The sequence below is a fragment of the Dromiciops gliroides genome, chromosome 6 (genome assembly GCF_019393635.1).
Source record: "Dromiciops gliroides isolate mDroGli1 chromosome 6, mDroGli1.pri, whole genome shotgun sequence".
NCBI lineage: Eukaryota > Metazoa > Chordata > Mammalia > Microbiotheria > Microbiotheriidae > Dromiciops > Dromiciops gliroides.
The window spans coordinates 124,135,329-124,149,586 of record NC_057866.1 but is presented as its reverse complement, the minus strand read 5'-3'; the positions used below and the strand labels follow the sequence as shown (position 1 = coordinate 124,149,586).

Genomic DNA, 14,258 nt, shown 5'->3' with positions numbered 1-14,258 from the left:
CAAATTCTTTCTCTGTGCCTAATTCCTGGTGTGACCTGGGTCTGATCACTTGAACACCCTTGGTTTCGGTTTCCTCATTTGTAAAATGAGAGGGTTGGTCCAGAAGGCTTAAGGGTCCTTCTTCCAGCCCTAACTTTGACATCCTATATCCACATAGCAGTGCTCACTCAATATGTTCAGCTGAGAATTGAAAGGCAGGAAGGCCATAGTTAGCTATTGAAGATTTCTAAGCAGCATAGTAACAATCCTGTGTTCCAGGAAGATAAGGCTAGGTATTGAAATCCATGTAAATGGACTTAAAAGTAACAGCAATAATTCAAAGCCTAGAGTGTTTTCAAGGTATCTCTAGATGCTAAGGAAGTATCCCAGGACCAGTGGGTTGTGAGAAGCAATTTTGTGAATGAATGAAAATGCAATTATGAAGTACCTACTATATGCTTATCACTTGGGATACAAATACAAGAAAACAATGCCAGTCCTTATCTTCAAAGATTCCGAATTCTAATGAAGAGAAGGAATTATCAATAGGTGAAGTGGCTGGTGAGCTAGAGAGGTGTCATTTTGGTTTCGAAGATATTGGGAGAATAAACGGAGGAGCGCTCCCTCCATGAATGAATGAAGCCTCTCTTCAGCGATTGCTATGAGCACTGGAGACAGGGACAGAGGTGAACTAAGGTAGGGGTGAGGCTGCACCTGAAAGAAAGTCGTTTAAATGCCAGAAGATAAGTGAAAGGGTCTTAGGCTACTTTTTCTTTGTAATTGGTCAAAAAGAATGTGCCTAAGTCTCTACATTCTAAAGTCCAGCTTTTCCGAACTCACACGCCCCACCCAAGCCTCCCTCGTCCCCAGCCTCACCGGGAAGCAGAGGAACCACACCCACTTTTTCTTCCGTCCCTTCTTCCAGGATTTACCAATCACCACACGGCTTGGGTCATACGTCATCACCCAGCGCCCAGAGCGGACCCGTCAGAGACCACATCACGTGTATTCTGTGTTGACGGTCGTCACCACCAGTGAGCTGCAGTTCCCGGACCCGGGCGATTCGGTGTGATCCCACCGGCCCGAGGCGGCTTCCCCGCAGCCATGAGCGCTCCGGGCGTCTTGTCTTTCACCCAGCAGGCTTGGGAGCAGGTGTTCGCCAAAGTCAAGCGGGCCGTGGTCTACCTGGACGCCGCCTGCGCCGAGAGCCTGCACTGGAGCTGCGGCTCCGCGCGGCTGCTCCAAGCCGTGGGGATTCCTCCGTGCAACCTGCGGGAGTTCTGCGCTCAGGCGACCGAAGGAGACCCCAAGCAGCCCAAAGCCGCGTTCGTGCTGAGCCGTGTCCTCAAGGGTCGGACCGTGGAGACCCTGCGGGACATCCTCCGCCGCAGCCACTTCCAGTACTGCGTGGTGGTCACGGCCGTGGGCCACCCCGCCCACCTCGCCGCCAGCCACCTGCCTGCCGGGGCCGCGGCCGAGCCGGAAGGGCAGCAACCGGTGTTCGAGCAGCTGGAGGAGAAGCTGTGCGAGTGGATGGGCAACATGAACTACACGGCCGAGGTCCTCTACGCGCCCCTGTTGCTGGCCCCGGTCGCGCCGCATCTGGCCCTGACCCCGGCGTTCGCCTCCCTCTTTCCCCTGCTGCCCCGCGATCTGAAGCTCCTGAACGCCCGGCCTGACAAGAAGAAGCTGGCGAGCCTGGCCGAGGTGGACGCCTCCGCGCTGACCCCCGAGCTGCTCCTGCAGATCAAGTGCCTGGTGTCGGGCCTCAGCGCCCTGTGCGAGCACCTGGGCGTCCGCGAGGAGTGCTTCTCCGTGGGTAGCCTCAGCCGCGTCATCGCCGCCGACCTGGCCAACTACGCGCCGGCCAAGACCCGCAGGAAGACCGCCGCCGGCCGCGCCTCCGTGCTCTTCGTGGACCGGACCCTGGATCTCACCGGTGAGTAGCGCCTGCCGAGCCGCCGAGACTCCCGGGGCTTCTGCGGTCCTTCCGGGAGCGGGAGAGAGCGTCTGACCGTATCTGCGGAAGGCTCGCCGGGGCGGCAGGTGGGCGGCGGAGCCGGGGAGCGACGAGAAGAGGCGTGCTCGCTCCCAGATCCTCGGCAGCAGGAGGGAAGGGCAGACCGAGCTAGCCCGATCCTCTGGTTTTGGGGTGAGCGGGAAGGACTGAAGCAACCGGCGGGAGGTGGAAAGCCCTGGGGAACCCCACACTAATGACAGCTCAGCCGCGACTTCGTTTCTTCTAACGGGAGTCGCGTATTTTATTGACTGGGTAGTTAATCGTGGACAGAAAATTAACTCCATCCCGATAGCATCCAAGGCACTTGTGCACCCAGGAAGCTAAGGAGGCTTCTACTTGACAGGTCTGGCTTAAGTTGGCCCAAATCAACACCAAGAAACTGGCGTCCCTAAGCATTGCCTTGGTTGCCTCAGAAATCAGTGTTTACAAAGTACCGAGAAACTGGATATGTGTTTGGGATTCGTGGGCTTGATAAGGACTGCTATGTGGACATTTAGTTTCTAGCTTTATTGATAAGAAATTTGGCATCTGATATCTTATATGTCTAACTCAGTGTGGCCGCAAAGAATTACTTGACCGCTACTTTGTTTTTCTCCAACTTTGTTATAGGTAACACTCACTTTTTCTCAAAATTGTTGTATTTGGAAGAAAACATTTGTACAGCACATTTAACTTTTCCATGAAAGATACCGTGTAAAATGTTTATTTTTTCCACAGGGTGAAAATGTGTGGCTGTTTTCATTTATTTCATTGTTAAACTGATCATTCATATCTTTTTGTCTTGATTCCAGTCAAACAAATATTGAGTTTCTGAGAGTTGAATTGTTTGTTTTTGATGGGGAAATGAGGGTTAAGTGATTTGCCCAGGGTCACACAGCTAGTGTCAAGTGTCCCAGGCCGAATTTGAACTCAGGTCCTCTTGACTCCAGGGACAGTGCTTTATCCTCTGTGCCACCTAGCTGCTCCTGACAATTGAGTTCTTAATTCTTTTTATATCTGAAAAAATCGGTAATACCCTTTAATTCTGCAAATATAAGTAATGCCTTTCTTGCTGTATAACTTTTCGTAGTTGGAGCACTATTTGCCAATGTACAAAGGTGTTACTCCTATCTTCTGGGCCAGGGCTTCTTAAACTTTTTTGGCTCCCTACCCTACCCCTTTTTGCCTGAGAAATTTTTATTTGACCCCAGGTATATAAGAATATAAAATAGGTATACAAAGCAAATATTTACTGCCAAGTTTCTCTTCGACCCCCACATTCAGGTATATGACTTCATATGGGGTCCCAACCCACAGTTTAAGAAGCTGAGCTCTAGGACCTTACAATGAAAAATAGACTGCAGTGATACAGAAAACAAAAATATGTACATAAAAGAAGAGGGTTAGCTTTATACGCTGATTGCCAACTGGGCATACAAGCTTTCCTTTTCAAAATGCACATCTCTGGGGGTTCTCAATTTTATCTTAAATCAATTAAACAGCAAATAATTATCACTCATCCATTGGATAATAGGAGATACAAAGCCAAAAATAGTTCCAGAAGAAAAGAAAGGGAGCAAACACCAAAGATGAATTTTCTGAAACTTCATCTTTTTTTCTTGGCATTACTGAAAAAGGATTGTGGATATGATATATGTGTGCATCCATATACCTACACATATCAAGAATCAGTGTAATTCATTATGTATTTATATTTCTTAGAAGTGAACATTCTCTAACTTTTGAGTTGTATAAGTGGGAGTTAAATATGAAAGTAATATCATTAACTCTTTTATACTTCATAATAACAAACTCTGTAGTAGGGGATCATTCAGGAAATCTTTGAATTGGAGAAGAGAGAATACATGGCAGATAACGGTAGAAATAGATGTTCTAAGGCAGCTGATACTGGAGTAGATAGAACACTGGGCCTAGAGTAAGGAAAGATATGAGTTAAAAGTTGGCCTTATATACCCTTACTAGCTATTTGAACAATGGGTAAGTCACTTAACCTTTGTTTACCTCAGTTTCCTAAACTATGAAATGGAGATAATAATAACACCTACCTTGCAAGGTTATTTTAATAATCAAATGAGTTAATGGTAAAAAATGCCAGTGCCTGGTACATAGTAAGCACTATAACTTATTTCCATACCTTTTCCCTTCTAAGGCTTAGGAAGTACTATGAGAATGCTTAGTATTTCGAGTGGGGTAGGTTATACAGAGGGAGCAATTAATGAGTTTGCTAGGTAGAATAAAGAGAACTAAGAAAGTACTTGTAAGTAGAATGGAAGGTTTTAAAGTCTAATATAGGACATAGAAAAGGGCAAGTGGAATATCATTATTCAAGATATAAATCATATATATTAATGAGGTTAGTTGTGGCTTATAAATTTTGTCTCTTTAAAGTCACACCTTATACTTAAAGAGGACATTAGAAAATTTCTTCATAGCACTTAATATTGTAGGGAAATTGATAAGACTATGAATAGGAAGGCTACACTAATATAGTGGTTCAAGATTTAAGCACTTTATCATAAGGGAAGTAGTGGTAGGTGGTATTATCCCCATTTTACAGATGAGGAAACTGAGAGTGAGATTGGTGACTTTTCTAGTGTCACACAGTTATGAAGTATCAGATGCCATTCTCTCCTGAGTCCAGGTCTAGTGAGCTTTTCTCTACAGAAAACTGCTTTTCCAAAATAGGAAGTAGCAAAGGATGGAATGGAATGAGGAGTTAAAGAAGATTTTGAGCTTTCTCTTTTGAAGTGCTAATGAAAGGACAGCATCATTGACTGCTGCAGAGGTATCATGCAATAGGGACAAGTTTGGCAGAAAAAAGAAATAGCTCATTTATTGATGAGACACATCTAATGTGAAATACTGGCCACAATATGGTGGAAACATAAAATGTTGGAATGAGTATTAGGAATTCTCCTTTACTGAGAGAAGGCAAGAGTGGCCGAGAAACAAGGAAGAAGCCCTGAAGAGGTAGAGATGATACACGATGCCGACACTTCCCTAAAGAGATCACTAGGCCTTTAGTTCTGAGTTGTGAGTTGCCAGCAGCACATGGGTTTCCCTACTCATATGCCTTATCCCTTAGTTTCTCTTAGTTCCTTTCAAAGCACACAGGGGTCTCTTACAAGGACCCTAAGTTTGTTAGTGGAAGAGAATGATTTAGGTTTGTGAGTGGACTAATAATGTTTTGGTTCTTGCTGCTTTTCCTTTTTGTTAAATAAATGCTATGATTATTCTTGCTTTTTGCCTTATCATTTAGCAAATGTTTCATGTTTAAGAGTCAGTGGTGCAGTGGATAAAGCACTGGCTCTGGATTCAGGAGGACCTGAGTTCAAATTCGGTCTCAGACACTTGACACATACTAGCTGTGTGACCCTGGGCAAGTCACTTAACCTTCATTGCCCCACAAAAACAAAAAAAGTCAGTGGTGTCATTGTGACCAATTTTATATAAAATGGGAAGCATACTGGTGGGAGCTCAGGAAGTCCAGTCATAAGTAGTAAACGTATATCCTTGTTACACCAGTTACCCCTAGAATCCTGAGAGAAAATGCTAGTGGAGAGGTCACACTTATAGCCATTTCCCTACTCTGAGAAAGCCCTCCATTCTTTAGACTTGCCAGTGTAAGTACAGATTGGAATGAGTAAACCAGCCCAGAAAGAAAGAAAGAAAGGGGATGCAGGTGCTATATCAGATGCCAAGTATGCAGGCTGCACTGCCTCAGTGGCTTGGTGCCAAACCCATGCTGCAACAGTTAGAGACAAGCATAGTCTCATTGTACTCTGCCTTCTTCTGACTACATCTGGAGTGTTTTGTACAGCCCTGAGTGCTATATTTCTGAAGAATTGCTTCAATTCTTCTAGTGCCTCTCTCCTTACCTGTGAAAAACTGTGATGTTTATCTCACTGGTATAACCATCAACCTTTTGTCATGTGTTATATTATGAGCAGCGCTTTCTTCTTGTATTTTAATGATGATAAATCCTCAGACATGGTATAGTTAGCTTTATGGACTTGTAGTAGGTAAAAATGTTTTTGATACTGTCTGATGGAGAACAGGTTGGATTGAGTTCGCAAGTGGTTCTTTCCTTGTCAAATGATAGTCTACTGCTCATAATACTTGTATAATTTAGTTACTATTTAGAGAACTTGAATATGTCGGTCCATTCTTTGCAGAGATAGTCCAGGAGGGTTCCATGATGATTCTGTATCATTGAATTGATATCGTGTTATATTGATCACTAAATTTGGATGGAACAATTGTCAAAACAATTTATGAACTTTGTTGATACTTAAATGGACCTGCAAACTCATTGACCATCCTGTTGTGATGCAGATTGCAATCATGCTTGCCCTTTAATTCTGGGACATTCTTGTCCATATACTCCTGCAAATTCAGTGGTTTTAACCATGATGCATGTGCTTGCGCTCTCTCTCTCTCTCTCTCTCTCTCTCTCTCTCTCTCTCTCTCTCTCTCTCTCTCTCTAGGCAGGACAGCGAGGGTTGAGTGAGTCACAAAGCTAGTAAGTATCAAGTGTCTGGGGTCACATTTGAACTCAGGTCCTCCTCAATCCAGGGCCAGTGCTTTATCCACTGTGCCACCTAGCTGTCCCTCTGTATCTCTTGATGTCTCATAATTGCCAATGGAGTACACAGACTGTTCACTTGTTATCCCTTAGTCACCTGACTTGACTAGCTCACATTCTGTTTGTTCTGTTCCTATATCTCTCTCATGACATCCTTTATTCAGTTTTTCTTGTGTAGTAATTCCCTGATATGCATATTTGCCTATTTCTACTCACTATTCTATTTACTATTCACCTTCATCTTGGGGTGGTTGCTCACATGAGTTCACACTGTTTTTCACAAAGTAAGGGTTTAATACATGCTTTTTCATTCATTTGTTTGAATTCTTCCGAAACTATGGTATAGTATGATCAGTAGACATGCAGTATGGCAGCAACAGTATTGCTGTTAAAAGAGGGATCTTGACTACTGATTTTCATTTGCCAGAAATTGATATTTGTGTGTCATCTTGTAGTGGTCATCTTACTAAAAGCATCAATCATTCATCTTTTTTAGAACTATTAGGTCTTATGTGCCTCCTTTGATAGGTGATTATGATCATTAAGTTCAATTGTTCACTTTGTTAAACTTTTTACACATACGGAAAGTTTAGTCTCTTTCCTGGGACATGACTGGCAATCCTGCTTGTGCCTTTATGTCTTCCAGAGCAGATTTTTGGTCTATATGGAGACCACCCAGGAACTTCTGTTGCTGAAGGTCATGGGCCAGCTGCTTCAGCCATTGTTGTATGGAGCATTTTAGAACTGTGTTTCATAGGTAGCTTTGCCTACTGATTAGCTTCCAAGAATAATTAAGAGGTTAGATTTGATTTATGATCTTCTAAGTGGCTTGAGCCTTGCTTTCCTCTCCCTTTCCCTTATGACATTTGACATCAGCCAGGAGGTTTTACTAATGGTCTTTATGTTCAAATTCTAAGTTTGGGAGTTGGCAGGGAACTCAGAATTGATTTTTCCTTTATTGTCTTGACTCTTCTAGATTTTAGGATGAAAATTTTCTCTTGGACTAAATCCAGCAGACTAAGGACTAACCCTTAAAAGATAGAGGGAATATTGACTTTGTGGAAGGATTAAGTGTCTGAATAAGCTGTACCAGAAACTTAGGGTTTATCCATTAAATCCATCATTGCAAAACTCACAATAGGTTTGGATTTCCCTATGATTTCAGTGGCCAAAACCAACACTTTTTTACTCCCTAATATGGCAACAAATTCAACACTTTTCCCCCAGAGTGAAAACTTTGCTGTAATAATCTATATTTTGAACTGTTGTGTGCGAGGCAGTGTGCAGTAGTAAATAGATTGCTGGACATGGAGATGAGAAAACCTGAATTCAAATCTTCTCTCAGATACTTATTAGCTATGTAACTCTGAGCAAGTCTCTTAGCTGAAAATTCTTTTTCCTCATGTGTACCATCTTCCTCATAGAGTTATTGTGAGGATTGAATAAGTAAATATAGGTAATGTCTTGCAAACCTTTACATACAATATAAATGTGAGTTATTATTATTACTACCCAAAGTAACTCTAAATTTGTGATACATATGAAAAAATAAGCAGCTGTAAATTTTAGTATTTGCTATACTTAAAACAACATTTTCTATACTAAGCATTACAATAATAATATGACTATAAAAATCACAAGCATAACTTGTCCTTAACAGTATCATAGAAAGTAACACTGCTTTCCTGTCGTAGGATATTCACCCTCTTTGTAAGAAGCAAGAATTAGGCAAAAATAAAGGATTTTCAGTTTCTATATCTTCTCAGGTCATGTTTCTGAAATTTTTTTAAGGTAACTTTTTTTTTTGGTACTGGTCATTTCTTGATATGCTGCTCTATACCATAATACATACCTCTTTGTAACAAAGAAAAACAATTATGCAAAATGGAGCAGATCTAACAGTACATGCAGTGCTCTATGCCTCTCTAATCTTTCACCTCTCAACTCAGTGGAAGTGTCTTTCATCATCATCTTTCTGAGACAGCGATTGGTTTTGCATTTAATCAGATTTGGGCTCCCTTTTGGGTTTATTTGTCTAATTGGAGTTTATATTCTTTTGGTCTATGTTCTTTATATCAGTTATTTAAGGCTTCCCAAGTTTTTCTGAATTGTTCATTCTAGTAATTTCTTAAGGCATTCCTGTCCCATAGTTTGTTCAGCTGTTATCCATTCTGTGAATATCCACTTGTTACAGATTTTTTTTTTTAATGTTTGCAAATATGGGACCTTTCTTCTGGTTTTTACTCCCTTTGTGTCATATGCCCAGTGAAGGCATTATGGGGTCAGTGAGTATGGATATCATAGTAACTTTTCATAAGGAATTCCAAATTGTTTTTCAGAATATTGGACAGATTCACAGCTTTAGCAACAAGGCATTAATATTCCTGTCTTCCCATCTCTAATATTTGCTATTATCATCTTGGCCAATTTGAATATGAGGTGAAAGCAGAATTGTTTGATTTGTATTGTTCTTTCTTGTGAGAGCACTTTTTTCATATGTTTGTTAATTTATCATCAGGAAAACTGTTAATATTCTTTGTCTGCTTATCTCTTTGAAGTATGGCTCTTATACCCCTATTTCTTGGATAGCAAAACAGAGGTTCTCAAGGCCTACGACATGAGAGGCATCTAAGAGTTCCTAGTATCCAATCAGTTGCCTGGTCTTATCAATTCCATCTTTTCTTTCCAATTCCATCTCCTTTTGTGTCCATCCTATTCTTTCCAATCACTGTGGTCTAGGTCTTCATCACCTCTTACATGGACTATTAGAATAACCTCCTAATTGGGCTCCCTGTCTCTGGTTCTTCCCATTTCCTAATTCATCCATATAGTTTATAGAAAAACTGATTTTCCTGAAGTGCAGAAAACTGACCACGTCATTCTCTTCTCACCTTTTACTTTCCTGTTCATATGTTCATTTGCTTTGAGTTTCGCTCTTGCCTTTCTGCATCCTCCATCTGGCAGCCCAAAGCTTGGGCAAGAAGTCTTTTTCTCAAGGCCTCTGACGGACCCAAACAAATTGAGTTCTCCTGAATGCCTGTAAAATATAGTTTAAGGATTCTCTATATTAGGAAGATCCTTCAAAATAGCTTGTAACAAATAAGCATAATCAAGCAAAACAAATTCCCTCAATGACTGTATAAAAGCACTTAATCAATGCTTCATTTGCTGACTCCTTTCTCTATTTGTAACATGAATACATTAGTTTAGGTGACCTCTAAAGTTCCTCCTAGCAGCAAAATTCTATGATACTATTTTGTAGTTGGCAGCAAAACCTTGCATAGTGTTTATTTTGTTTCTGAAGAGTGATTGACTTTTTTTTTTCTTCCAAGAACAGTGTGTGTGTATTTCCCCCACTCTGACCATTTTCATTTTCATTTTTGTTTCAATAGGAGCAGTTGGACACCATGGAGACAACATTGTAGAGAAAATGATTTCAATTCTTCCCACACTTCCAGGCCACACGAATGATGTGATGGTTAATATGATAGAACTCACTTCACTCCAGACAAAGGAAGAGAATTACAGTATGATTGCACCTGGCTGCCTAGCCCAGTCCAAGTAAGATGTGTATCCTTCTTACTTTTCTTCCCAAAGGAATGTTTCTATATGATGGGAACATGGAACAAAGCTATTCTCTGGCTGACAGAATCTTGGTGGGTAGTATTTAACATAGTTTCCTCTAACTTTGTAATAACTGTATCCCATAAACATAGCAATAAGTCAAAGTTTAGAATTTCTTAGAAGTACCACTTAGGTGTAATATAAGATTGTTCTCAAAAACACTTAAGGGAGTCGATCTATGCCTCTCCATTTCTTAGACATGGGATTTCACATGGAGTGTAGGTTTTCTCATTCCTTCTCCTGTTATTCACGTGGCTATAATATAACCCACATGGTTCTGGAATTGTGTCATAATTTTATGTGCATAAATGATAGGTTCTTCTTTGTATAACTTCTAAATTTACTCACTTACTTGGGAACCATGGAAAGAAGCTTACTGAGTTCATAGTTTTGAAGAGGAAAGTCCTATTCTTCCATCCTCTTTGCTCTCAAATAAATTATTTCCAGAAAAGATGTAAATGTGGTAAGAGTCAAGTTAGCTTCTTGACCTTGCTCTTCATTGTCAAAGTTCTATTTTTGAATTAAAAATATATATTTAGACCTCTTTCTTCATGGTAATTTTTTATATTTTTAAACAAAATATTGAATTATTCCAATTGTAATTTTATCTTTTAGTCCCTGAAAGCTTTATAATCTAGTAATCAATAATACCAAAGTAGTTGTCAGTTAATTCAATCTACTAAAATGCATAACTGTTTTGTGGAAAGGGTTAGCCACATTTGAGTGCCTGCTGTAGCAGGCATGAGCAACATGGAGAGGTACAAAAATAGGGAGGAAACAGAATTGTAGACTCTGACAGTTGAAAGGGACTTTAGTCAAACCATACCTGAAAGGACCCCACTGTAACATATCCCAAAAGTGGTTGTCTTAAGTCTCTACGAGAAGTTCTCCAAGAATCTTTTGAGAAGGATCCTTGCCTTGAAAGTCTGGTCAATAGGTAAGTAATTATAGCTGTACAGGGAGTATGCAGGTCTTTGATAAGTGTCCCCTGTGTAACTTAGACTAGACTAGACACTTTGGAGGAATAGGAAACAAACTTGACGTTTCAAAAACCTTCAAATGGTACAGAAGGGCCCTGAATTTGTTTTTTGCTTTTCATATTTGATTTTTATTTTTCTTATTAGTATTTGATTTTTACTCATTATTTGACAAAAACTGCTGGGAAAACGAGGTATAGACCAACATCTGATACCGTATACTAAAATAAGGTCAAAATGGGTACATGATTTACACATAAAGGATGATACCATAAACAAATGAAGAGAGTATGGAATCGTTTATCTGTCAGGTTTATGGGCAGAAGAAGAATTTAGGACTAAAGAAGAAATGGAGAGTAAAATTAAATGTAAAATAGATCATTTTTATTATATAAAATTAAAAAGCTTTTACACAAACAAAACTAATGTATAATCTAGTAACCAAGATTACAAGGGAAGCAGAAAACTGGGAAAGAATTTTTGAAACAGATATCTCTGATAAAGGCCTCGTTTCTCAATTACATAGAGAACTGAGTCATATTTTTAAAAGTAAATGTCATTTCCCAATTGATAAATTGTCAAAGGATGTGAACAGGCAGTTCTCAAAGAAATCAAAGCTATCTATAATCATATGAAAAAATGCTCTAGATCACTATTGATCAGAGAAATGCAAATTAAAACAACTCTGAGGTATCACCTCATACCTATTAGAGTGGCAAATCTAACAAAAACAGAAAATATTGGATGTTAGAGGGGATATTTTGAATTCAAAATATATATTTAGACCTCTGGAGTTGTGAAAAGAACCAACCATTCTGGAGAGCATTTTGGAACTATGCCTAAAGGGCTATAGAACTTTGCATACCCTTGGATGCAGCAATACCGCTGCTAGGTTTATATCCCAAAAATATCCCCCAAAAGAGAAAAAGACCTATTTGTACAAAAATATTTATAGCAGCTCTTTTTGTATGCCCGCCTTCCTGTGTGTTGTGTTTGTTTTTTTTCCATTAGTTCCCTTGATATTCTTCATGTTTTCTTCTTCCAGATGAATTTTGTTATTATTTTTTTTAGCTTTATAAAATAATATTTAGGTAGTAAGAACCCTGGATTTGTATTTAGAAGACTGATTCAAGTCCCAGCCTAGCTCCACTCTAGCTGTCTGCATTTGGTCAAGTTACTACTTTTGGTGAACATCCCATTTCCTCATGTTGAAAATTGAAGGAGCTTGTCTAGCTGATGCCTGAGACCCCTGCCAAATATAATGTCTTATGATACTAGACTTTGGCCACACATTGTAGAAGTTGTAACTCTAATTATAACTTCACTTAAGGGTGAGAGAAATGGAATTCTGGGAAGGGAGGGGGCAGGGGGAAAGAACAGCATAAGCAAAGGTGCAGGGAGGTATAAGGGCAAGGAAGGAAAGGGACCAATTCGAGTGGAGCAAAGGATTCATGTTCCACATTGGTGGGACAGAGAAAGTGGGGCCAGATTACTAAAGGCCTTTAAGCTGATTCTACTTGATCATATAAACAGTTGTAGGCCATTGTGGGTTCTTGGTCAGGAGAATGACCTGAAGAAACTGGTGGTTTACAAAGAGAGAGAGAATTTGACTGGCCATGCTAATGATAAAGAAACACAATACTAAATGATTGATAATCTCCACATCATTTCTGAGACTTTGAAAGATAGCAAAGAAAGCACATTCAAGTAGTCTTGCCATCGGTCTTGCCTGATTCTGCTCCCTTTCTTGCTTATTGCCAGTGTAAGTGGCCTGAACGGTCTGTGGAGTATCTTGAATGAGATGATGCATCATTTTGATTTTATATGAGCAACAGTTTATCACCACCTTTGGTTTAAATAGGGGATTAGATCAGTGTCTGGGGAGGATTCTTCCTGCTCTAATAGATTGGATCAATGCCACTGAAATAATTCAATTTCAAAGTTGTTGGAGTTGTTTCCAGACCCAAAATGTTTAGGGTTTCGGTTAAGGTTTTGTTTATGAGAATGGAAAAGAAGTGATGGATCTGAGAAATTTTACAAAGGAAGAAGGAAAAGGATTTCTTGATAAAATTTGTTAAAGGAAGACAGAGATAGGAGTTAGCATCAAAGATCTGCAAAGAGTCTTAAAGGTCATCTAGATCAACCTGTACAAATGAATGAATGAAAAATGCATTTATGAAGCATTTAATAAGTGCAGATCACCACACTAAGGGCTGAGGATGCATATAGAAAAGTAAGACAGTCTCTTCTCTCAAGGAGTTCATATTATAATGGCTAAGGCAACACATATGGAAGGTTTAGGATACCATGGAAAACCAGATGATAATGCCTCTTTAATTTCATTTCAATGGACAAAATCATCATTTTCTGATGTTGAGATACTTGACAAATGTCAAAGTCTTTGGTGGTAAGGACTTTCTATTCCGAGTCTTCCATAGCTGTAGCTATAATTCCTGAAGAAGCAACTTCCAGGCTGTGTCTTGATAGGAGTTGCTTCCAAGGCTGATGTCTGAGGCTCCTGGGCTGGTTATTTGCCATTGCCAAGGCTCTTGTGTTCAGGATCCTGAGTTGTGTGTATCAACATCTGAGTGGAGATGATGGTTAGGGTGGTGATGGTGGTTTGGCTTACGTGGCATGGGCTGCTTTAGCTAGGTTGACTGGACCATCTTGTGAGTGATAGTTGGTTGGCTTTTGGTGGAGATGGCTGTCCCCTTCTCCACACTCAGAACTGTTGTGCTTATCTTGTAACTCAACAGCAGTCATTTCTAAAACATGACCAGTGGTCTTCCTGAAGACCATACTGCTTTTCCCCAACACTATACTATTTACATCTGTGCTTTGGGTTTTTACTTTGAGTTTTGTCCTCTGGGGCCAAGTAGAATCAGCTTCTTCCTTCTTCTGTGTGATAGTCCTTCACATGCTTGATACTATTAGCTTCCCCCATTGGCTCTTTCTCTTTAACTGGTAGTGGCAGCTTTGTGTATTGGGTAGAATGCTAAGTTTGGATTCAGGAAGACCTAGACTCAAATTTTTCCTCTAATCCTTAATGCCTGTGGAACCCTGGACATGTTCC

The 14,258-nt window shown here is 40.4% G+C and overlaps 1 protein-coding gene across 1 annotated transcript in view; it reads left to right on the top strand.

Moving 5' to 3' along the window:
- The first annotated feature begins 911 nt into the window (after positions 1 to 911).
- The window catches only part of SCFD2 (sec1 family domain containing 2), a 408,974-nt gene continuing 395,627 nt past the window's right edge, over positions 912 to 14,258 (top strand). The window contains exons 1-2 of the mRNA XM_043973416.1: positions 912 to 1,918; positions 9,977 to 10,145. Of these exons, the coding sequence (XP_043829351.1) occupies positions 1,084 to 1,918; positions 9,977 to 10,145 (1,004 nt within the window). The 5' untranslated portion in view covers positions 912 to 1,083. The remainder of the gene's footprint in view (positions 1,919 to 9,976; positions 10,146 to 14,258) is intronic.